The sequence below is a fragment of the Rana temporaria genome, chromosome 12 (assembly GCF_905171775.1).
Source record: "Rana temporaria chromosome 12, aRanTem1.1, whole genome shotgun sequence".
In the NCBI taxonomy this organism is placed as follows: domain Eukaryota; kingdom Metazoa; phylum Chordata; class Amphibia; order Anura; family Ranidae; genus Rana; species Rana temporaria.
The window spans coordinates 23,729,461-23,753,541 of record NC_053500.1 but is presented as its reverse complement, the minus strand read 5'-3'; the positions used below and the strand labels follow the sequence as shown (position 1 = coordinate 23,753,541).

Below are 24,081 nucleotides of genomic sequence, written 5' to 3'. Positions count from 1 at the left end.
CTCAGGACGGTACAGAAATTGCAGCGTCCATGTTCAACCCATGACTGGTTCCCAGTTTAGATTCTTACACATGCCCAGCAGTTACCGGTTCTCTTTAATATATCACCTCCAGTGTGAATGAGGTTATGCTCCTTCCTGTTCCATATGTGGAACTTATGTCAGGGGCAAATGTTTCCGCCCGGAGCCATTTGTGCACTGAACGTGGAACGCAAATACAGCCTTCTTTTGCTGATTGGTTGGGGGAATAGGGCGTGGTTTGTAAGGAGTTAATGAGTGGTTCGTCTCCTAAGTGGGAGGTGATGTTGAATTGTGTCTGGGACCTCATAGGCCGCCGTGCGGGAGGGCGGAGCTGAGGCTGACAGCGAGGTTTGGCGCGGCGGTGGAGGGGGGATACAGTCTGCTGTGACATGGCCAATGTGCGGCTGGAGTTTAAGGCGAGCGCCGGGGATGGAGACCCCCAGACTAGGCCCATCCTTATCCTGGGACAGCTGCCTAACCTGCAGCGGCTGCCGTGGGCCGAAGTGAGAGGGAAGCTGCAGCCCCGAGTCACCGAAGAGGTGAGCACACTTCCTGCAGGCCTCTGCTTACTCAGCAGAGCCGTAACCCGGGGCAACCGGACGGGACACGCCCCTTCTGCTTTGACTGGATGGTTACTTACCTACTAGAGGGGTAACCATCCAGGGCACGCCCTCTCTGCTCTGATTGGATGGCTGTGTATAAGATTTTAGGTATTTTTTATTTTGGATGGAGTGGAGAGGGATTAGAAAATCCCAAATGTTGGGTTGTCACCAAAACAGGAATAGAGGGGAAATCTTCCAATGGGGACACCCAGGGATTACTTCAATTTGGAGGCATTTCTCTCTCACTTCCTGTTTGGCTATAGGACAGGAAGTGAAGGGAAATCTCCCCAATGGGACACTGATGACAGAAAAATAAATACCGGTGGTTCTAGTTCTCCCTTACACTACCCAGAATGGGAACATGTTTGGCCTTTAGTTGTTTAACAGCTTGCTTACCGGGCACTTAAACCCCCTCCTGCCCAGACCAATGTTCAGCGCGGTCATACAACACAAATGACATTTTTATCATTTTGTTCCCACAAACAGAGCTTTCTTTTGGTGGTATTTGATCACCTCCTGCGGTTTTTATTTCTTGTTAAAAAAAAAAAATGTGCATTGGGCATTGATAGGTGGCACTCATGGGCACTGGCAGGTGGGCACAGATGAGGCAGAATTGCCTCTTCCTCTTCAGGACTGATGTCCCTTGTACAAAAGCCGGTGATCGGTTTTTATTTTCTCCTCACGCTGTCGGCGTGAGGAGAGAAAAAAACAATTACCGATCCTTTGTTTACATCATGTGATCAGCTGTCATTGGCTGACAGCTGATCACATGGTAAGGGGCCGGGATCAGCCCCTTACACGGATCTGTGATCACCCGGGTCTCAGTGATCACAGCGAGCGCTGCGCGTGCAAAGGTGTCGACGGCCTCCCGGATTTTCAGGTCCACGCTGTGGCCGTCATTCGGCTATAGAGTGGGCCTCTAGTGGTTAATGTGTGAGGGAGATCTGTCCGTGTTGTGTGGGGGGAATGTCTGTCCTTAAAACAATATGGACTAGATTCATAGAGAGTTACGCCGGCGTATCAGTAGATACGCCGTCGTAACTCTGAATCTACGCCGTCGTAAATGTATGCGTATTCTGGAAACCAGATACGCTTAAATTGGGCTAAGATACGAGCGGTGCGAGTCTCCTACGCCGTCGTATCTTAGAGTGCAATATTTACGCTGGCCGCTAGGTGGCGCTTCCGTCTATTTCAGCGTACAATATGCAAATGAGCAAGATACGCCGATTCAGAAACGTACGTGCGCCCAGGGGATTTTTTTTACGTCGTTCGCGTAAGGCTTTTTCTGGAGTAACGTTACCCCTGCTATATGAGGCATAGCCAATGTTAAGTATGGACGTCGAATTTTACGTCGTTTGCGTAAGTCGTTCGCGAATAGGGCTTTGCGTAAATTACTTGCTTTGTGAATACTGCACTTGCCTCTCTAAATTGTGGCGGCGTAGTGTAAATAGGATACGCTACGCCCGCACAAATTTACCTGAATCTAGCCCTATGTGCGTTACTTTTATCTTTAGTAACAACAAAGGTATTTCCAAATACACCGGAAATGGGAAACTTCCATAGGGGGTGACCAGGTGCGAGGGGCGAAGTGGGTACAGATGAGCTCCAGGTATGGAGATTTTTACATGTCCCAGCTTGGACTATACCTGGCTGATGCCCCTGGCAGCTGGAAATCACTGCAGTAGACGCCACTATTCCATTCATCTCCACTTTCTCCCGGGTCCTGTGCCAAGCGGCCGGCCTGATGCACGGACACAGGAGGTGATCAGCATGGGTGCCATTCAGGGAATGCTTTGCTTTTTCGGAATGCGTGCAAATCATTCTCTCCTGTGTTTACAATGCATCAGGCTGGCTTCTCAGCATGGGACCTGAGAGCCCTGGAGTGGTGATCAGTGATTTCCAGGGGCATCGGGCAAGCTGGCCCAATGTAACTAGGTAAAAAATACCCGGAATTCATCTTTCTGTAGAAAGTCATAGGAAAGCTTTAAATGGAACCTGCTGTGTTCTATTTAGATTCTTTTACTACATAGTGCCAGAGAAGGAAGATATAAAAAAAAGGAAATTGTTGATCAGTCCGCTAGAGATCTAGGATTGTACAGACGGGAAGAGGCTCCAGTTATCATATATCTTCTCCTGGAATGTCTGTGTGCCTATAATGCCATCTGTCCTGCCAACCACAGGCATGCCCGGCCTTCTGAGTCTGTACAGAGTCAAAGGTGATTCTTCAAGGAGCTGTTTAGTCTGATTTCTAATCTTATGAGTTTATTACTAGAAGACTTTTGTATCTTGTGGACTTTGTATGGCTCAACGTTGCAAAATGTGTCATCTGTTTTCAGTTTAGGAATTAAGCCAGAATATGCAGAAATCGAGCTTAAAGCCCAACTCCGTGTTTCATGGCCTCTGTTTGGGCTAAACTGGCCCGAATGAACTGGTTGAGGCGCGAACAGGTGCTTCTTGCTGGGTGCGCTGTAGTAACCGTACGGAGCCTCAGCCGCAGTATACAGCACTATGACAGGGACTTCCCATCCCCCTCCAGGAAGACGATTGAGTGAAGCTGAACGATGCTACATCTGTGAATGAATACAAAGCTTCCATTGACTGGCTGAGACAGAGAGGTGGGGGCAGATGACGTCATGACCTCTACCTGAGCCAATCAGAGGAAACTTTGTATTCATTCATAGAATGCAAAGCTTTCTGTGAATGGCTGAGAAGCACTCGGCCTGACTATTTTTTTTTTTATACATACTCTTTATACAGCAGTCATTCCTGTTGGTAAATAGTTTGTTTGGGTCAGCTTGGCAAAAAAGGAATTATTACCGTATTTATCGGCGTATACCGCGCACCTTTTTGCCGTGAAAATCAGGGCAAAATCGCGGGTGCACGATATATGCCAATACCCGCTTCCCGCGCTGTGTTTGAACCACTGCGCCGACATATACCGAGCGCAGTACACTCGGGTATAGTCTGGCAGGCTCGGCTCCTCTCGCGGTCACGTCCTGTATGTCCTTTACGCGAGAGGAGCCGAGCCTGCCCGACTATACCCGAGTGTACTGCGCTCGGTATATGTCGGCACAGTGGTTCAAACACAGCGCAGGGATCGAGCGGGGAGGACACAACGATGGCCGCAGAAGGACGCAACGAGGCCGCCGATGGACGGGCAGGACGCGATGGACGACAGGCAAGACACCGACAAGGGGCATCCAAACTGTAAGTATTTTTTTTTTTTTCAGGAATTTTCCTTCAAGTTCGGGGGTGCGCGCTATACGCCGGGGCGCGTTATAGCAAGATAAATACGGTAACCACAGAGTTAGGTTTTTAAAGCTATTTTACCACTTCCCAACCAGCTGATGAAGATTTACTGTGGCACAATGGCTCTCCTGGGCGAAATCCTGTACATATACGGGCTTCCCTATTAAGAGCGGCCAGAGGGCGTGCGCCCGCTGCACGGCGGGGGACCTGAGTCGCGTGTGTGCGATCGTGTCCATGAGCGCCAGCACAACACACAAATCCCTGTCCTGTCAGAGGAGACAGATTGTGAGTTCCTACTAAGTAGGAACGACGATCTGTGTCCTTTCCTAGTCGGTACTATCCCCATGCAGTTGGAACACGCCCAGGGAACACACGGTTAACCCTTTGATCGCCCCCTAGTTTTAACCCCTTCCCTGTCAGTGACATTTATACAGTAATCAGTGCAAATTTATAGCACTGATCACTATATAAATGTCAATGGTTCCAAAAATGTGTCAAGTGTCCGATATGTCCATTGCAATGTCACAGTACCGCAAAAAAAATAAAAAATAATCACAGATCGCCGCCATTACTAGTAAAAATACTATAAATCATTCCAATGGATTGTAGAAGCTATAACTTTTGTTCCTGACCATTAGAAGCCTGGGGACCACATCAGCAGTAAATGGGGTGTGTGTGTGTGTGTGTGTGTGTATATATATATATATATATATATATATATATATATATATATATATATATATATATATATATATATATATATATATATATATATATATATATATATATATATATATATATATATATATATTATTTTTTTCTATTTTCTTGCCACTTTAGATATAAACCCTGCTTGGCAAAATTTTTGTAAGGCAGGAATGTGTTGGTTGTGTATAATGTTTGTGTTTTTGTTATTTGTCTCCAGGTATGGAAGGGAGGTCTGAGTTCTTTAAGCCCCAACCCCACAGACAGCTGTCCCCTCTACCTGAACCTGGCTACCTTGGCGGCTCTGCCATCCCGAGTCAGCCGACACAACAGCCCCTCCGCGGCTCACTTCATCACACGCCTGATCCGGAACTGCCTCCCGGCTGGAGCAAACAGATGTATCCTCGTAAGTTTAAAACGCTCATTTCTAGAACCTTTGTGCTGGGAAGTGTGGCGTCCTGAATAATTTATACTGCTATTTGAAGGGACAATATATGTAAAACTGATATTTTAAAAAGAAATGGCAGCAATCATAGGGAGGATTTAGTTGGCTACAATGGGTGACCTTTACAGATCCAGCTCCCCTATATACAGACACTTTGACTGCTGGGTGTCGCCCTAACCCGAGTTTAGTACAGCAAGCTTACCCCGTGGTTATCATAGAGGTCATAACAAGTAAATGGAATAAATTTAAGGATTTATTGAAATTACAAAATAATCATCATAAATGAGCATAAAAACAACATGAAGCATATATAGCTTACAACCATAAACGTTTGGTACAATGCTGAAAATACATAATGTACATATACATCTATGTACTCTGCGCGTTTCGCAAGCTCTGTTCGCTTCCTCAGGAGTTGATGCATGTTCAAAGTTATCCAAAGCTTAATTGGCTACCATGCACAGCTGCACCAGATTTTGCGCTCTCCAGTCTTAGTAAATCAACTCCATAATGTTGGAGGAGAAGCAGTTTTGCAAGCCATAGCTTAGAGGTTGGCATGAGAAGCACCCTCTGCTGATGGAATGTGGTATTACTGACTGACCATGCAGGTTTTCTGTCCTCTATCCTAGATGGTGTGCGAGCGCTCAGAGGTGTTTGCCAGTGCCTGTGCCATAGCTCGAGCCTTCCCGTTATTCACCAGGCGTTCTAGCGCCTCCCGCCGTGCAGATAAGAAGAGCGTTACTGTGCAGTTTGTGCTGATTGGACAAAACAATGGGCCTATGGAGTTCACCACTCTGAAGGTAGTATGAAATCACTGTCTGCCCCTGCCACGCATGGGGGAAGGCCTGCCTAACTGTCTGGCTGTTTCTGTACCAGTGCCTGGAGAGCGCCACCGAAGGGGTGAGACTGGCAGCGCGCATTGTGGATACTCCTTGTAATGAGATGAATACCGACCACTTTGTTGAGGTAAGTACACGTCTGTCAGTGGCTCCTGTGTATGTGCCGGTGTCTTATGGATCACCTCCGCTTCCATTTCTTTTATCTCCACCAGACTATATACTTCAGTCTAACTAAACAGCAGGACTTTTTATATCAACTATGCCAGCAGCAAGACGGCACACAAAGTATAAATCGATTGGCAATCACAATATACTGTTTGCTAAGTGATTTATAATTTTTGTTCTGTCTGGAAGAAGTTTGGGGAAAAGGGACAAGTCGAAAAGCCAAAAAATTAATAAAACAAAGTTATTCTAGACCTGTGACCTCTGATGTCACATTGCCATCCCTATTCTTTTTATTAGTTTCACTTTTAACAGCGTTTAGAGAAAATGAGCCTTGTGATTTGTGGGTACACGTGCGCACCCAAATTCCCACCATTTCTCTCTCTGTACTTGACCTGAAAAAAATAAAATAAAAAATGTTTGTTCCTTTTCCAGGAGATCTCAGCTGTAGGAAAGGAGCTCGGCATAATACCACAGATTATTCGTGGAGAGGAGCTGAAGGATAAGGGCTTTGGTGGTAAGTTCACCTTCAATTGCACAGAGTTGGGCTAAATAAGGCAAAGGCCAATTTACAAGGTACTGTTAACAATAGCAACCAGTTGGGATATTTCTAAATGGCTGCAGAAGAGTAGCAAGATGGCCATTGTGCTGATTTTTTGGATAACATCCTTTCCTTGGTAGAAAATCTTACCAGATTACATACAGCAGCCCTCAGATGAGCTGAGGGCGAGTGTGTGGAGCCACATCGCAGGCGGGGTTGAACAGGAGCCGATTCTCTTCCCGGTACCTGAATAGGATTATCTAGGGCAGTGTTTCTCAACTCCAGTCCTCAAGGCGCCCCAACAGGTCATGTTTTCAGGATTTCCCTCAGATGAAATGGTTGTGGTAATTACCAAGGCAGTGAAACTGATCAAATCACCTGTGCAAAATAATGGAAAGCCTGAAAACATGACCTGTTGGGGCGCCTCGAGGACTGGAGTTGAGAAACACTGATCTAGGGAGCCAAATTGCGCACATAAAGCATGGCGGAGTTGGTAATAGTAAAATAAATAGGTACATGGCAGGTCGAAATCCAAGCACATTTGGTAAAAGGACTTAAAACCTTGTGCGGTGTAGAGATGGCATAGGTATGTATCCCCTTTGTGGATCAGGCACAGAACATAGTTCTGGAAGGTTAGGGTTAAACCACAAAGGGTTATTGGCGGATAATAAACACGAGTCGGCGGAGATCTTGGCCACCATGGATTTAAACAGGGGGTCTCTGAGGAGGAGCTGATAGCCGCCCCTGTAGTGGTACAGGCAGAAACAGAAACTGAGTGTAACCAATCATGGATATGAACCAATTGAGATGCTGGATAGTACAGATAGAAATTAGGGAACGCCAGCCCTGCCATATGGGTGGGGAGTCTCAAGGTTTTAAGCGCTATTCTAGGGGGGCAGCCATTCCATAAGAACGCTATACAAATAGTATCAATATGTTTTAAAAAATCGTTTTTTGGAATCTTGCAAGGGGAGTTGGCCATAACATAGAGCAGTTTAGGAAGATATTTTAATAACGGTCTCTCCCCGTTAAGTCCAGGGGTAAATCCATCCATCGTTTGGTTTAAATTTGTAATTCAGACAATAAAGGACACATGTTCTTTGTAGTAGAAGGGTAGTTGAACTGTAATATCTAGATGCCTATATGTGGGGACGACCTGTAGTCTGCAGTCCAGGTGGATCATAGGTATAGCCACTTGGTCTAGAGGAATAAAGAGTGGACTTGTTCTGATTCACCCGGAAGCCATAATAGTCACCGAAGATGTTAATTTCAACTAAGTTTTTAGGGATACACGGGGGTCAGCCGGGTAAATTAAGGTGTAGAGTGAAATGCGCTCCTCTATGGTAGTGGTCATCAACCCTGTCCTCAGGGCCCACTAACAGGCCAGATTTTATGTATTACCTTGGGGAGATGCAGTCTAGAATACGGCAATCACTGAGCAGCAAATGATATCAGCTGTGATGTATTTCAGTTATCTTGCAAACCTGGCCTGTTAGTGGGTCCTGTAGGACAGGGTTGATGACCACTGCTCTATGGTACCAACAGGTTGGCCTCTATTTAAAAAGTGAGGTACGGATACGTATGGCAAGGGGTTCCATAGCCAAGGCAAAAATGAGGGGTGACAAAGGACACCCCTGCCTAGTGCCCCTATTTATTGGGAAGATATCAGTAACATGGGGGTTGACCCTCATAATATCTGGACGTGAATGGCTGTAAAATTGGTCACAATGTCTGTGTGTGAGGTTTGGTTTAAAAGTAAAATGTGTAGCTGGTGTATTGACCATACAACAGACTTGAGGGGGGGGTCACACCCTAAAAATGCATTTACATTCAAGAGGGTGCTGCTATAAGACCGCAAACAGAACACAATGGATTATAGCGCACACATACAAAAGTGACATTTAAAACACCTGAATATATTCAAATATGGGGGTTTGGTCACACTATAGGGTCATTTAGTGGTAAATGCAAACTACACTGAATAGTGTTGGACTCGCTTATAATGGGGTACTTTGATGCAGTAAGTGGGCTTGGCACTATATGACCATATAGTGTGACCAAATCTCCATATTTTTGTATATATTCAGGTGTTTTTAAATGTTATTTTTGTATGTGTGCGCTGTAATCCATTTTGTTTTTTCCATACAACAGTCTCCCTGCATGAATATTAAATCTGTGCAATACGGTTTTGTCTTTCAGGAATATACGGTGTTGGTAAAGCTGCTGAACACACGCCTGCTCTGGTCATACTGAGCCATACCCCAGAAGGTGCCACCCAGACCATTGCCTGGGTTGGGAAAGGCATTGTATATGACACTGGAGGACTCAGCATTAAGGGAAAGGTGTGACAAATGTGTTGTCTGTGTACCTAGAGGGAATCTATAGAGCAGTGGTTCTCAACCTGGGGGGTCAGGATCCCCTCGGGGGTCGAATGACGATTTGCCAGGGGTCACCAAATCCTGGACTGTTCCTGAAACCTGAAGCCCACGCTGCTCTCCCAGTCTTCACACCTGCCCAGAAGGGCTGTGCCTGGACCCTGCGGCTGCCCACTGAGCCACCCATTCAGTTCAGGGCATGGCTGGGAGGCAGAGACTAGAGGTCAGCTGACTGGTGAGGAATGGGAAGTGGGAGGGGCTGGAGGAGACCCTATCTCCTGATTTCGGCATAGGTGTCACTGTTACGAGACACCACAAAGTCAGAGACTTTGATTATAGTTGCCATTAAAAGTCCCCACTACAGTTCTCAGATCAGCAGATGACCTTGATCAAGAGCACCTAAGTTGGCTGATCAGAACTTCCTCCAGCACTGCCACTCATCTCATTACCCCCACCCCCCACCAAGGAGTAAGAGAAGGAATAGAGAATACATGCAATGGAGAGGAAAAGAGGGGGAGGAACAAAGAAAAAGGGGAGAGAAATAATAAGAAAGATGTCTAGAGAGAGGGATGGGGGGAAAATAAAGCAAGAAATTAGCATAAAGAGCGATAAAAGGGAAAGAAAGAGAACAAAGGGAAAGAGTGGTACATCCTAAAATGTACCATAAGGGATTTTAATACAGTACAAGTGGAAGGGACTCGGGAGTGCTAAATTTCTGTGGGTTAGGAGCTTCTAGATTTTCTGTGGGTACGAAGACGTACGCCTGTCGGATCAAGCCGAGATGCTGTCGTATCTTGTTTTGAGGACTCAAAACAAAGATACGACGCGGGAATTTTGAAATTACGCCGGCGTATCAATAGATACGCCGGCGTAATTTCTTTGTGGATCTGCCCCAAAATCTGCTGATCACGCCTACAAAAAAAATGTGCTATTTATTATTAGTGTGTTTATTTCTCTAGTCGTCTTCCAGGACGGCACCCTGAGAGATGACTGGTCCACCTCTCAGGGTGCCGTCCTGTAAGACTTACCAGAAATCCAGCTACCGGTAAGTGTAACTGGTCATTTTTTTAAGGTGAACTTATCCTTTTTTTTTTTTTTTTTTTTTTTTTTAATTATGTTTATTGAATTTTTCAAAATATTAGTGTACAAGCATTTTCAATAAAGCATTACACATCAAACTTTTGCGTTGAGAAACGCCAACTTCTTGTCTTATACACGAACTGACATATTATAAACTTTAATAAGTATATATATTTAAAGCAGGACTTAAGTAAATGGGGAGGGGAAATGATAAGAGAGAGGAGAGAAAGGTTTTTCTGTTTACTGAAATGAGTAAATAATATTACGTATCAATAGGCATATTCTATAATTTCATTTTGTTATGTGTTGACTAAAAACGTCCAGAATAAAGGTCAATTTTATCTAGAACAATCCATCAGGACTCCAGTAAGGCATGACATTCAGCGGAATTCACAAAGTGTGTCCAACAGGACCATTTATCAAGATACGATCTTGAAGAGTCCCTAGATTGATGAATTAATTCTTCCATTTTGGAAATATGGTTTACCTTACGTATCCATTCCGGAATGGTAGGTGGGAGATTTTGTTTCCACTTTGCTGGTATGCAAAGCCTCGCTGCGTTGATGAGGTGTATTATAATGGTGTCTTTGTAAACGGAGTGAGAGAGGCTAGACAAGTGTAGTAAGTATTGTCCCGCCGTGAAATCGGGAGAGTAAGTAGTTATTTGTACTATCAATTTATGTACTTCCGTCCAAAATTCAGCCAATACATTGCATTCCCACCAAATGTGTATCAAACTTCCCGGCGCGACCATACATCGCCAGCAAAGGGGCGATGTGTCGGGGTTAAATTTGTGAATGACCAACGGGGTCTTGTACCATCTTGAATAGATTTTGTATCCGTTTTCTTGTGTACAGATGTTCAATGTGCCTTTGTGCAATCGTTTAAATACATTCGCCCATTGATCATTTGTCACAGAAACTTGAAGGTCCTTTTCCCAGTGAAGGTTTGTGTTGTCCAATTGAGGGTCTACGTCAGAATTTAGAAGGTTATAAGTGAAGGAAATGAGGTGGCTCTGAGGGGATTCCCTAAGGCAAATTGTTTCAAATGGTGTCTTTGGCCTATACCATCCACTCATTGGTTCTAGCCTTTCAAGAAATCTAGTGATTTTAACATAATTGATATTGGAGATTTTACAATTAGGGTCAGTAGTTTGGAAGGATTCAAGAGACAAAAGGATAGTATTCTTAAAGAAATCTGTATCTCTGTATAACGTTACTGGAAGAGTATCGGATGTCGATGCGTTACTGTCGGGAAGATAAATTTCAGGATTTATTGTGATTGGGGTAACTGGTCCATACATGGAAGACACCTTCTTCGTCTTACATAAATTCCTGAATATCTTCAGTGACGCTCCTACCATGGGATGTGTTTTAGTTATACGAGGGATCTTTTTGGGGTTGATCCATGGTAGGTGTCTTATAGGTGCACTTGAAAAACAGGAAAGTTCCTCCAATGCTATCCAATCTTTGGATTGAGCATGCACTTGCCAGTCAATTATCTTGGATAGGTGGCAGGCCCAATAGTACTTGCGCAAATCCGGAACTCCGATACCTCCCAGATGCTTGGGTTCCACCAATTTGTCCCATTTAATTCGAGGTTGTTTCCCACCCCATATAAAGTTTACACAAATCTTACGAAAGGACGTGAAAAAAGAGCTGGGGATACAAATAGGCAGTGTCTGAAATAGGTATAAAAATCTCGGTAGGATGTTCATCTTAATTATATTTGCACGACCAAACCATGAGAATAGTCCCTTATCCCATCTTGTTAAATCGGATCTAACCACATTCAATAATGGAACAAAATTATTAGAGTATATGTCATCTAAATGGGGGGACAAATTAACGCCTAAGTAGGACAATACTCTATCTTCCCAAACAAATGGGAAGTTCTTTTTGCATAGATTAACCTGGTCTGGAGGTAGGGAGATATTGAGGGCTCTGGATTTTGCAAAATTAATTTTCAGGTTGGACATGTCTTGGAAGATGGAAAAGTCTTTTAACAGATTGGGGAGTGTAATGATAGGATTAGTCAGAAATAATAGCACATCGTCAGCAAATGCAGCTAATTTATATTGTTTATCTCCAATGGTTATCCCCACAATGTCTTGATTGGCTCGGAGCCTACATAGGAGGGGTTCCAATATTAGAACGAAAATGATCGGTGATAATGGGCATGGGTGAACTTATCCTTTTGTCAGCACTGTACTAGATACATTTAGAATGATGAGGTGTAATGCAAATGTCTTTCCTTTTATATGACAGACCACAATGCCTGGTATGAAGAGAGATTGCGGTGGAGCTGCGGCAGTCCTGGGGGCATTTAAAGCCGCAGTGAAGCAGGTAAAACGCTCCTGATGTAGAATTTCCAATAGATGGCTCCATAAAAGGTAGCAGTGCTCCTGATTTTAAGAATCGCTTGCAGTTATCTGGCTGCATCTTTTGACACCTCCAGTCATTGTAGGTTAAAATGACCTTCTAGATTATCCAGCATACTGGAGAACTCTTCCCCCGCGTGGTTTAAAGAGAACATTTTATGTCAGACTTTGTGCTGATGTTATTCTCTGGAAAGGTGGAAAATCCCGACACCCCTTAGATCTGTGAGAGGACAAGTCCTGTGTTCTTGGGGAGGTTTCTGCCATCTTTGGCCAGTCCCAGTCCTTAGTGTTCAGAAAATCTGCCTTAGTGCCGGTTCGGAGAGGGGCAACCCGACTTGCAGCGTGGCTTTGCAAGGTGATTTGGAGGCGACTTCAGCGTGATTTTAAGCAACTTACAACACGACTTAAAGTTGCCTCCAGGACAGGTGATTTGCTTTGGCCAATCACAGAATAATCGGCTCTGTGGGGGGAGGAGTTTGCCTTAGTAAACTAATTTTTCTTTTTCTGTAAAGTTGCTTCAGTTAAGATGGAGATCCGACTTTGGAGGCGATTTCCATTGAAATCTATGGGTACAAGTTGCCTAGAAGTCGTCTTAAAGTAGTACAGGAACCTTTTCTGAAGTCAGGATTGTACATTAAGACGGCTCCATTCACTTCAATGGAATTTCTTATGTCCAGCAACTTGAGGTCTGACAGGTCGGATCCCAAAAGTCGCTGTAGTGTGAACCGGTGATCTGCCGACATGGTTCCGGATAACGTGAAAGTTCCTTTAAGGACTGCACAGGCGCAAACTTGCCGATGGAAATCTCCAAACCTCGGCCGGCATCCAGGGCGACGTGGATTTTGAGGAAAGTGGCCAGTCGGCCTCACGTCCTCGCTCCGCTCGCTTGGCCTCCTGGCTCTTTTTTTAACATCCTCCAATCCACTGGGATGTTAATGAATGAGCCTGGATGCCGGGCAAGGTTCGGAGATTTCCGTCGGCAAGTTTGCGCCTGCGCAGTCCTTGAAGGAACTTTAAGGACAAGTCACCGGCACTTATGCTGCCCATGCAGAAAATTTTTCAAAGTTAAGCTTTGTATCTTTCAGGAATCCTAGCACCAGTGAGTGCTTAGTTATGTTTTTAGTCCTGGTGTAAAATCTGATCATATTTGCTCAGTCGTATTCCCCCCCCCCCCGTTTTTTCTTTTTGAACAATTATTTTATATCTATGATTGACTGCTTTTATCTTTTCCTGTTGCTTTATTAAATACTGTAAACTGTTGTAATCTTTGGCAGCTGATCAGCCATCTAATGGTAATCTTCTTCTCATTGGTCACTGCATCATCGTGTAAGCGCTGTAATGATGGCGTCTTGTGTCTGCTCTACTATTACAGGGCTTTAAAGACAATCTCCATGCCTTGTTTTGCTTGGCAGAGAACTCCATTGGACCAAATGCAACACGACCCGATGACATTCATCTACTCTACTCTGGGAAGTAAGTGCTGTGGCAGCTTGTTTGATAGCTTATTGTTCAGATGAAGGAGGTCAGTGCCGGTGACTTGTCCTTAAGGTTCCCCTAACGTGAAAGTTCCTTCAAGGGCTGCGCAGGCGCAAACTTGCCGACGGAAATCTCCGAACCTCGCCCGGCATCCAGGCTCATTCTTTAACATCCCCGTGGATTGGAGGATGTTTCCTCGCAATCCACGTCGCCCTGGATGCCGGCCGAGGTTCGGAGATTTCCGTCGGCAAGTTTGCGCTTCCTTAGTCCTTAAAGGAACTTTCTCGTTAGCCGGAACCATATCGGCAGATCACCGGGATTAAACTGAGGTCCTTGTGATAAACCCACACCGGAAAGCTCCTAACGTAACTGAAAGGTCTGTTCATGGTGAGATGTTGTACTGCAACAGTATTCTACATTTTTTATCGTCCATGACAATCGTATGTCCTCTGTCCTGCAGAACGGTTGAAATTAACAACACTGACGCTGAGGGAAGATTGGTGCTAGCTGATGGAGTCTCCTATGCCTGCAAGGATCTGAACGCAGATATCATCCTGGATATGGCAACCTTGACTGGGGCTCAGGTAAGACTGCACCCAGCCAACATAGGTGAGATTAAAGAGGAGCGCCAGGCTCCTTCAGAAAACCATTTAAAGTCAGCAGCTATAAATACTGTAGCTGTTGACTTTTCTAATATATGGACACTTACCTGTCCAGGGATCCCACAATGTCCTCACCCAAGCAGATTCTTTAATTGGCTTTAGGTGTAAGCGCTGGCATCTCTAGTAAGGTAAACAGGAAGCGAAGCCTTGCGGCTTTACAGCCTGCTTCCTACTGCGAGTCGCACTGCGTCTTGTGCATGGTCCTGTAGTCTTCTGTATTCGCCTTTTTCTTGGAGTCCATAGAGGGACACAAATCTTAATTATCGCTTTAAATGTACTTTGACCTTCCCTGGTTAATGTGATTAATTTATAATGCAATAACATCTGCTGTAGTGCTGTACAAAGTTTGGATATACAGGGAGCAAAAAAAAAAAAACGCGACTTTAAAAAACATATCCTTTCTAAAAGATCTTACAATCTAGAGAGGTATAACCAGTAGATGGGTTGTGTAATCAAATAGCTTTTTGTGAATTATAGGTAAACTATATGTTTGGGTTATACACCTCTTAAAACATGGCTTTTGGGGGGTAGGCATTTTAAAGCTTAATGGGTTAGTGAATGCCTGATGGCACATGGAAGAGAGTTCCAGAGCAAGGGAGCAGCATAGGAGAAGTTGGTTCTGAAAATTGTGATGACACATTAGGTCCTGAAATCCATTTTTGTTTTTTTTTTTGGCACAAGAAGCTCATCTGGTCGTGTTGTTTAGCTGACCTCCACTACTTCCTTTTAGTCGCTTGTAGTTGGTCTGAGCGCAGTTGTTAACTCTCCACACTCCTGTCCACACCTTCTAGGGAATCGCTACCGGCAAATACCATGCTGCCATACTAACCAACAATGAAGAGTGGGAGATGGCCTGTGTGAAGGCGGGCAGGAAATGTGGAGACCTGGTCCACCCGTTGGTGTATTGCCCTGAGCTGCACTTTAATGAATTCTCCTCGGCTGTGGCAGACATGAAGAACTCTGTGGCAGTAAGTGATGGAAAAGCAATGGGTGGAAGATGTTAATAAAAAAATGCCCTTTTTTTCTTTTCTATACATTTTGCATATTTAATGTCTTGTGTCCATTTCAGGATCGTGAGAACGCCCAGAGTTCTTGTGCTGGACTCTTCATTGCCTCTCATATTGGCTTTGACTGGTCAGGAGTCTGGGTTCATGTGGACATTGCATCTCCTGTTCATACGGTTAGTTATATTTCCATTTTCTACATCTCCTCCAAAACAGCTACTCCTTTATAGACCCGTGCAGAATAGAATACTGACACCTTGTGGTTTATTCAGACTGCTGTAAAAAATGAAACCCCTCACATGTGGTAGACTAGTGGGATATTAAAAATTAAAATGTGAAGACAAAATATAATTAACGGTTCCTTCCACCTGTCGGAGCAAAAAGCATGCAGTCTGAGACCTGTGTGTTTTTTTTTTTGTTTTGTTTGGTCCCGATACTTCACATATTCCCGTTTGTGATTTCTGTTGCGATTTTCACACAGATTCGCATGTTTGTGCTTATGGCAGCCCATCCACTTCAATGGGCTGCACCATGTGCTTTGTCACCCTAGAAAGAGAAGCTCCTGCTCCGTTTGGGGGACAAGCTTAGCGCATCTTTTAAAAGTGTGTTTTGCTGTCTGATTCTGTGGTGCCATTAAAGGGGTTGTAAAGGTAAAAAATGTTTTCCCTAAATAGCTTCCTTTACCTTAGTGCAGTCCTCCTTCACTTACCTCATCCTTCCATTTTGTTTTTAAATGTCCTTATTTCTTCTGAGAAATCCTCACTTCCTGTTTTTCTGTCTGTAACTCACCACCGTAATGCTAGGCTTTCTCCCTGGTGTGGAGAAAGCCTCTTGAGGGGGCAAACGGGAGTGTCAGGACGCCCACTAACACACAGCTCCTTTCTCTATCTGCAAAGTAGAGAGTGTCCTGACACTCCTGCTCGCCCCCTCAAAAGGATTTCTCACACCAGGGAGAAAGCCTTGCATTACTGTGTGGAGTTACAGACAGAAGAACAGGAAGTGAGGATTTCTCAGAAGAAATAAGGACATTTAAAAACAAAATGGAAGTATGAGGTAAGTGAAGGAGGACTGCACTAAGGGAAAAGAAGATATTTAGGGATTTTTTTTATTTTTTACCTTTTACGTGTTTTGCTGCAATTTGGAATTCCAAATTGCGTAATGTAAACAGGACCTTACCGCAAAGATGGCCAGAAAAGAGAAGGCTGTTAGTACTGTTACAACAAAAGTTGCTCTTAAAGGTGTCCATGTCATATCGTGTAGGACTATGTAAAAACTAACATACTAAACACCATGCTGTTACAAATTGAAATTGACAGAAATGGTGTAAAACTACCTCGTATGAATTCTGAAAGTAGCATGTTATTTCTGTGGAAGTGTTCTGTGTATAATTATACCCAAAAGTGCATATATTTATATATTTTTCTCAAAACCCTGCTCAAAATTAGTTTTTTGTTTTTTTAGAATCAAATCAATTAAACTCCTGGGATATTGATTGGGTCAGATAAGTAGCAGTAGGGGTTCTCAATCAGTTTCCGGTGCTTTTGGTGTTAATGAAATTAACGGGCACTAGATGGTCAACAATGAGATGACCGCCAACACAGGAATGGTTTTACAGGTGGAGGGAGGCCACTGACATCCCACTCCTCTTGTCTAGAAGTTTTTCACTAGTTTTGCATTTGGCTAGGGTCAGTGTCACTACCGGTAGCACGAGGCGATACTAGGACCCTATAAAGGTTGCACAGGCAGTCCAACTCCTCCAGGATGGCACATCAATACGTGTCATCGCCAGAAGGTTTGCCGTGTCTCTTAGCAGTCTTAAGAGCATGGAGGAGATTTCAGGAGACGGGCAGTTACTCTAGGATAGCTGGACAGAGCCGTAGAAGGTCTGTAACCCATCAGAAGGATGAGTATCTGCTCCTTTGTGCAAGGAGGAACAGGATGAGCACTGCCAGAGCCCTACAAAATGACCTCCAGCAGGCCACTGTGTGAATGTCTTTGACCAAACAATCAGACTTCATGAGGGTGGCCTGATGTCCTCTAGTGCTCGCTGCCCAGCACCCTGGAGCTCGATTGGCATTTGCCATTAAACACCAGGATTTGCAATGTCCCCCACTGGCGCCCTGTGCTGATCACCGATGAGAGCAGGTTCACCCTGAGCACACTTGATGGACATGAAAGGGTCTGGAGAACGTTATGCTGCCTATAACATCGCACACAATTGCTCCTTAGTTAAATATTCAATGTGTCCACCTTTTTAATTCATCAAGGTCTCCAAAAAAGTAGGACCCCTTTTTAAAAGTTTCAATGCACATGGGGGGAAAAAGAGAGCATTGTAAAATAATGCAAAAGAGCAATCCCATACATAATGTGTTTATTAAATGAAAGGTTTAAAACCCTACACAGCTCACTTATGTATAGGGAGTGGCCTCAACAAAATGCATCTATCCGCAGTCTGTCACACGCTTGGCTTTGACATTGGGCTGCGAGGTATTTTCTGGTAGAGACCTCCTGTGTGTGATAATGTAACCTATTGTACCTGCCCAGTGTGCTTTGTCAGGGGGCTCCAATAGGATGCATGCCACCATGTATGTTTTCAGATCTACTGTTCTACCATTAACTGATACCAACTGTGTTTTCATTTAACCTTTGTTGTAATATGTCCCATAATCAATGCAAAGTCATAGAAACCGACCCACATTGTAAACTCTTCTAAAATCATTCACAACTTGACCTGTAGTTTGGCTTATTTCAAGTGTTTTTTTTTTTTTTTTTTTTTTATATATATTCCTGTAGGTTTGTATAGGAATGCAAGTCCCACCTATGCAGACCCCTTATCTTGGCTGTTTGATTCACTCTCCAGTGACAATATTTCCATTCTTTCTTTTTTCTTGCAGGGTGAGAGGGCCACAGGTTTTGGGGTGGCATTACTCCTATCCCTGTTTGGTCGTGCCTCAGAGGACCCTCTACTCAACATGGTTTCTCCTCTTGGGGTGGACGAAGTAGAAGAAAACCCTGAACGGGATACTAAAAGGAGGCGTCTCGTGTAAGTGGAGCGTTGCCAACTGATAGCGATATGACCAGGCCTGGACCTTCTGCCTGCGTCTAATGGAAACCCCTTCATGTTGCCAGTACTTAATAGAAGCCTGTGCCAACCAGCTCTCCTCACTTCTTCTGTCTCAGGCCTGTATGTCACAGCTGCCAGTTACATGGAACTGGGGGGCAGATATTGTATTGGTTCAGTGTCGTCCTCCTTCCTTAGATTACCACTATGTGAAAGGCCCCTCTACCGGTTGTCATTTATTGCTTTCAATAAAACTGTTTTGCATACATGATATATATAGAGCGCGTTACTGGAATTTTTCAGTTTAGATTTACAAAATCTATGCTTATTTCTATGTTTTTAGTGCCATGTTCTCACCCCTCCACCTCAGCCAATCAGAGGAAGCTTTGAATTAATTTTTAAAAATACAAGGCTTCCTCTGACTGGCTGTTTCTATTTTGTTCTGGCAGCAGATCTAAGTCCCGATAACTGCGCTAGAACACAGTGGCTGCATCAGTTGGTCAGGGAAATGGTAGCTTAGCCCAAACAAACTATTTAAAGTGAAAGTAAAATGTGAAGTTGGGCTTTTAAGTTCTTCCTGTACTAATTCCCTATCTTTCCTCAGTTCACCTTTCACTGCTGGGGAGAGATGCATTGGTTCTGCTCCCATAGAGAACGTCTCTAATTCTATGTAAGGGAACCTGCCCTGTGTCTCCCATTACTAGCAGAGAGCAGTCCACTGAAACTGCCACAGCTTCTTTGATCCCTGATCAGACTACTGTGCTGGTGGAAGATTTCTAGATATCCTATGGTACTATATCCTTTGTGCCCCATCCTTACCCAAAGACATGTAGACTGCCAGTGCTCACCTCTGCTGCTGAAGATTCTCGTTACCGCTTGTCCTGTTGTCACTTTAAACTCCTCCATACCTTTTTTTTTTTTTTTCTTTTTCTTTTTTAACCACTTAAGCCCTGGACCAAAATGCAGCTAAAGGCCAGGTTTTGCGATTCGGCACTGCGTCGCTTTAACTGACAATTGCGTGGTCGTGCGACGTGGCTCCCAAACAAAATTGATGTCCTTTTTTCCCCACAAATAGAGCTTTCTTTTGGTGGTATTTGATCACCTCTGCGGTTTTTATTTTTTGCACTATAAACAAAAGTAAAGCGACAATTTTGAAAAAAAATTCGATATTTTTTACTTTTTGCTATAATAAATATCCCCCAAAAACATAAAACATTTTTTTCCTCGGTTTAGGCCGATACGTATTCTTCTACATATTTTTGGTAAAATAAATCGCAATAAGCGTTTATTGATTGTTTTTTCGCAAAATTTATAGCGTTTACAAAATAGGGGATAGATTTATTGCATTTTTATTAATTATTTTTTTACTACTAATGGCGGCGATCAACGTTTTTTTTTTCGTGACTGCGACATTACGGCGGACACATTTTTGGGACCATTGTCATTTTCACAGCAAAAAATGCATTTGAATTGCATTGTTTATTGTTTATTGTGAAAATGACAGTTGCAGTTTGGGAGTTAACCACAAGGGGGCGCTGAAGGGGTTATGTGTGACCTCATGTGTGTTTACAACTGTAGGGGGGTGTGGCTGTAGGTCTGATGTCATCGATCGTGTTTTACCTATAAAAGGGATCACACGATCGATACGCCACCACAGTGAAGCACGGGGGAAGCCGTGTTTACATACATCTCTCCCCGTTCTTCAGCTCCGGGGAGAGATAGCGAGTGGGCGGCTAGAAACGAATAGCCGCTCCCACACTATTTCCGACCGCCGCATGTACCGGGGGGGGGGGGGATCCCGATCAGACCCCCGGAAAGACAGGGATGTAAATGTACGCCCATATGCCTGTACGCGCCATTCTGTGGACGTGTATATATACATGCGGCGGTCGTTAATCGGTTAAACTGTTACTTAAAGGTTACATTCACCGGTGTCCATGTATGTCATACAGGAGCAGTGCTTGTTGGTCCCAGCATTACACAGTGCTGGCCAGCTCAGGCATGGCATTTATTTGCCTGTGTCACTTTTATTAGCTTTTGTTTGTTTACCCAACGCAATTTCTGCTAGATGAGTGACCAGACAATCAACTTGTAGTGAAAAAAAGAACCCGTACTAGTTGAAAGATATAATATATATTTTTATGGGTTTTCAAATTGACTTCAATCATTTTAGGCACTTAGAATCTATTAGAATGGTGGGGTAGCGGATTGCTGATGGAAAGCTTGAGTATGGCCCCCAGTCAGTATATGTCGGCTGTTTTACTCTTCACCTTCCCTCCTAAAACCGCACCAAGGTTATCGAATATAAATCGCCCTTTTTTTCATTATTTTTTGATCCAAAAAACTGTTTAGCTTACAGATCATAACTATCTACAATGTACATTTCAGATACTTTGTATAAATCAATGGTTTACTAGCAGTTTTATTTTTTAGTTGCATACAAATTATCATGTAAACGTGTATTGCCATTGTATCCCTTTGAGCTCCAATATTCTGCAGCTCCATGATCATACATAATGACATGGTACTAGCCTGCAGTCCACACCCTTGTAACTCAGAAGTCCTGGGGAGAGTCTTTGGTTCACATCTGTGAAGGTCACTCGTCATGTCGTTCTCTGGTCCATTTAATCATGGTCTCAGGAGATCTGTAGAGGAAGATCAGCTTGGCAAACAATTGTTCCTCCAGGTCCAAGTCTCCTGTCTCACGCACCAAGAAGATGTCTGTGCAAAGTTTTAAAATGCGGTCAACGTTCGGTAGTTCTTCAAACATGATGGAGCGCGAGATCCCATTGAAGAACTCTCGGATGAATTTGCCAATTACCAGAACGACCGACATGTAAAGGCCAACAATGCTGAAAAAAAAGAAATCTAGGTTATTATATTGCTAGCAGTAAGTGAAGACTCGCTTAACAGCAGAGGTATGTAACTTCTATCACTCGGTAACCAAAAGTGCTAATTTCAGATCTTTGGAAGTCTACAACAGATGCTGGATGGGCCAAAATATTTACTCCTACTTTAATGTTTTTATTATGTGTGCACATGAGGGATGTGATTGTGTTTAATGTTGGCTGCCAAGGTGCAATGCGTTCTGATGTGGGGGGAAGATTTGAATGCAGGGCTTCTAGGTGGACATGTGCTGTGAATGATGCTCTTGCATGTAGGTTGGAGGAATGCACTATGCATCTTGTTCAGGCAGCCTACATTCATCCCCTAATCACAGTATGTAGGTTACCAGGGTGGAATGATCTGTGATTGTGAAGCTGCCTGAGAGTAATGCACTGAATGCATGCTACTAAGGAGGGATGGAATGCAGAGAAGGAGCGAATGAGCAATCACTGTAGTTTGTAGGGTGAGAACGTAGGTTTCTGGGGTGAAACATGCTGTGATCAGGAGTGTAGATAGGCAAATGAGGGAGGGGTGTGAAGTGGATAGGATGAGTGTAGATTGTCTGGCACTGGTGCACTTGCATGTAGGTTGCCAAGATGAAATATAGTGATTGGGGGTGGAAGGGATGTGAATGCAGATTGCAGAGGGGGAACTCGCTTCATGTAGATGCAATGTGATTTGGAGTTGAGGGTTGGTTGATGACTTTTTTTTTTTTTTTAGGCATGCGCTGTCATTGTGGGGGTGAGGGCAGGCTTTCTGGGAGTGATACGCGACAAGTAGGTTGCTGAGGTAGAATGCATCAATTGGGAGCCTGCCATGAATGAGCTATGCCTGGAGGAGGAGATGGCGGCAGAGAGAATGTACCGTATTTATCGGCGTATACAGCGCACTTTTTTGCCCTTAAAAATCAGGGGTGCGCGATATACGCCGATACTCGCTTCCCGCGCTGTTTGAACGCCGCCGCCGGCATATACCGAGCGCAGTACACTCTGCCAGGCTCAGCTCCCCTCGCGGTTATGCGAGAAGAGCCGAGCGTGCCCTGCGCTCGGTATATGTCGGCGTTCAAACACAGCGCGGGGATCGGCTCAGAGACAGCGTGGGAGAACACCATGAAGGCCGCCGGGCAAGACACCAAAACTGTAAGTAATAAAAAATTAAAATTATCCAGGAATTTCACGTCTAGGATTAGGGATGCGCGCTATATGCCGGTGCGCGATATAGGCAGATAAATACTGTATGTTGTCAGGGTGGCATGTGCTGTAAGCAGGAGGTGAATTCAGGTTGCCATAGAGTGATGTGCTTTTATGTAGATCGCTGAGGAGAGAGGTGATCAGAGGGTGAATAATGCAAGTTGCAATGGAAGGATTTGCTGTGATTTGGGTGTAATTGTAGGTTGTCTAGGAGAGATGACCTGTCATTGGGGTGGAAGGTGAATGTAGGTTGCTGTATGTAGATTGTGGAGCAGAGGTGTAATGTGATTGGTGCAGAATGTAATAACCATTTAAACACTACCACTGACCATCAATGCAGAAAGGGGGTTTTACAGGTTGGATTCTATGTTCCTGCAAAGCAAGGACATGATTCTCTGTCTTCCCTTAGTAATAGCACCTCTCACACAGTACACAAGCACTGGCTAAGAACAAATTTAACTCTTTGATTGCCCCCCTGATGTTAACCCCTTTCTTTCCTAGCCAGTGTCATTAGTACAGTGACAGTGTGTGTTTTTAGCACTAAAAATAATAAGGGGGCCCCCAGATCCCGGCACCCTACGTGAATGAGTATGGGGTACATCATACCCCTACCCATTTACCGGGAGGAAAAGTGTCAATAAAATAAACACACAACACAGGTTTTTAAAATCATTTTATTAGCCAGCTCCGGGGGTCTTCTCCACTCTCCCCGGTTCTTCTCCTGCTCTTCGGGGCTAGCCGCCGTCATCTTCTTGCACCTCTTTTACTAGAGGCGGCCAGCCCGGTCTTCCTCGTCGCCTTCTGCCCTCTTCTTTTCTTCCGATGTTGCCACAACGCCCCCCCCCTGCTGTAATGCCGGGTGTGCGGTGCGCAATGATTTATATAGGTCTCTAATGACGTCACAGTCCCAGCATGCTCTGGGTGGTGACGACATAAGGGGGCGGGGTAATTATGTTGTCATCCCCCGGAGCATGCTGGGACTGTGATGTCATAAGAGGCCTATATAAATCACGCACCGCACACCCGGCATTACAGCGGGGGGGGGGGGGGGCGTTGTGGCAACATCGGAAGAAAAGAAGAGGGCAGAAGGCGCAGAGGAAGACCGGGCTGGCCGCCGCTAGTAAAAGAGCTGCAAGAAGATAGCAGCGGCCAGCCCCGATGAAGGCACCGGAGAGCGGGAGAAGAACCGAGGAGAGCGGAGAAGGCCCCCGGAGCTGGCTAATAAATTATTTTAAAAACCTGTGTTGTGTGTTTTTTATTGACACTTTTCCTCCCGGTGAATGGGTAGGGTTTTGTTTTTTTTATTAAAGGGGGCTCCCAGATTACGATAAGCCCCCGCCCGCAGACCCCGACGGCCAGGGTTGTCGGGAAGAGGCCCTTCTCCCCATCAACATGGGGACAAGGTG

General features: G+C 44.6%; 2 protein-coding genes across 2 annotated transcripts in view; one reads left to right on the top strand and one right to left on the bottom strand.

The window, feature by feature from the left end:
- The first annotated feature begins 335 nt into the window (after positions 1 to 335).
- On the top strand, positions 336 to 18,876 carry NPEPL1 (aminopeptidase like 1). Its single transcript, XM_040331620.1, has 12 exons — positions 336 to 557; positions 4,795 to 4,980; positions 5,649 to 5,819; positions 5,896 to 5,985; positions 6,456 to 6,537; positions 8,761 to 8,903; positions 12,284 to 12,361; positions 13,769 to 13,869; positions 14,333 to 14,456; positions 15,326 to 15,502; positions 15,604 to 15,714; positions 18,433 to 18,876. The coding sequence occupies exons 1-12, from the start codon at positions 408 to 410 to the stop codon at positions 18,583 to 18,585; spliced, it is 1,566 nt and encodes a 521-aa protein (XP_040187554.1). The 5' UTR covers positions 336 to 407; the 3' UTR covers positions 18,586 to 18,876.
- Positions 18,877 to 21,003: 2,127 nt separating this feature from the next.
- The window catches only part of LOC120918332 (piezo-type mechanosensitive ion channel component 2-like), an 83,595-nt gene continuing 80,517 nt past the window's right edge, over positions 21,004 to 24,081 (bottom strand). Inside the window, exon 53 of the mRNA XM_040329870.1 lies at positions 21,004 to 21,451. Coding sequence (XP_040185804.1) covers positions 21,196 to 21,451 — 256 coding nt within the window. The 3' untranslated portion in view covers positions 21,004 to 21,195. The remainder of the gene's footprint in view (positions 21,452 to 24,081) is intronic.

Excerpts from the sequence above, each read along its gene's own strand:
- NPEPL1 (XM_040331620.1), top strand. The coding sequence starts at position 408 with ATGGCCAATGTGCGGCTGGAGTTTAAGGCGAGCGCCGGGGATGGAGAC. Across the intron at positions 558-4,794 it reads AGCCCCGAGTCACCGAAGAG|GTATGGAAGGGAGGTCTGAG; the intron begins GTGAGCACACTT and ends ATTTGTCTCCAG. Across the intron at positions 5,820-5,895 it reads TGGAGTTCACCACTCTGAAG|TGCCTGGAGAGCGCCACCGA; the intron begins GTAGTATGAAAT and ends TTTCTGTACCAG.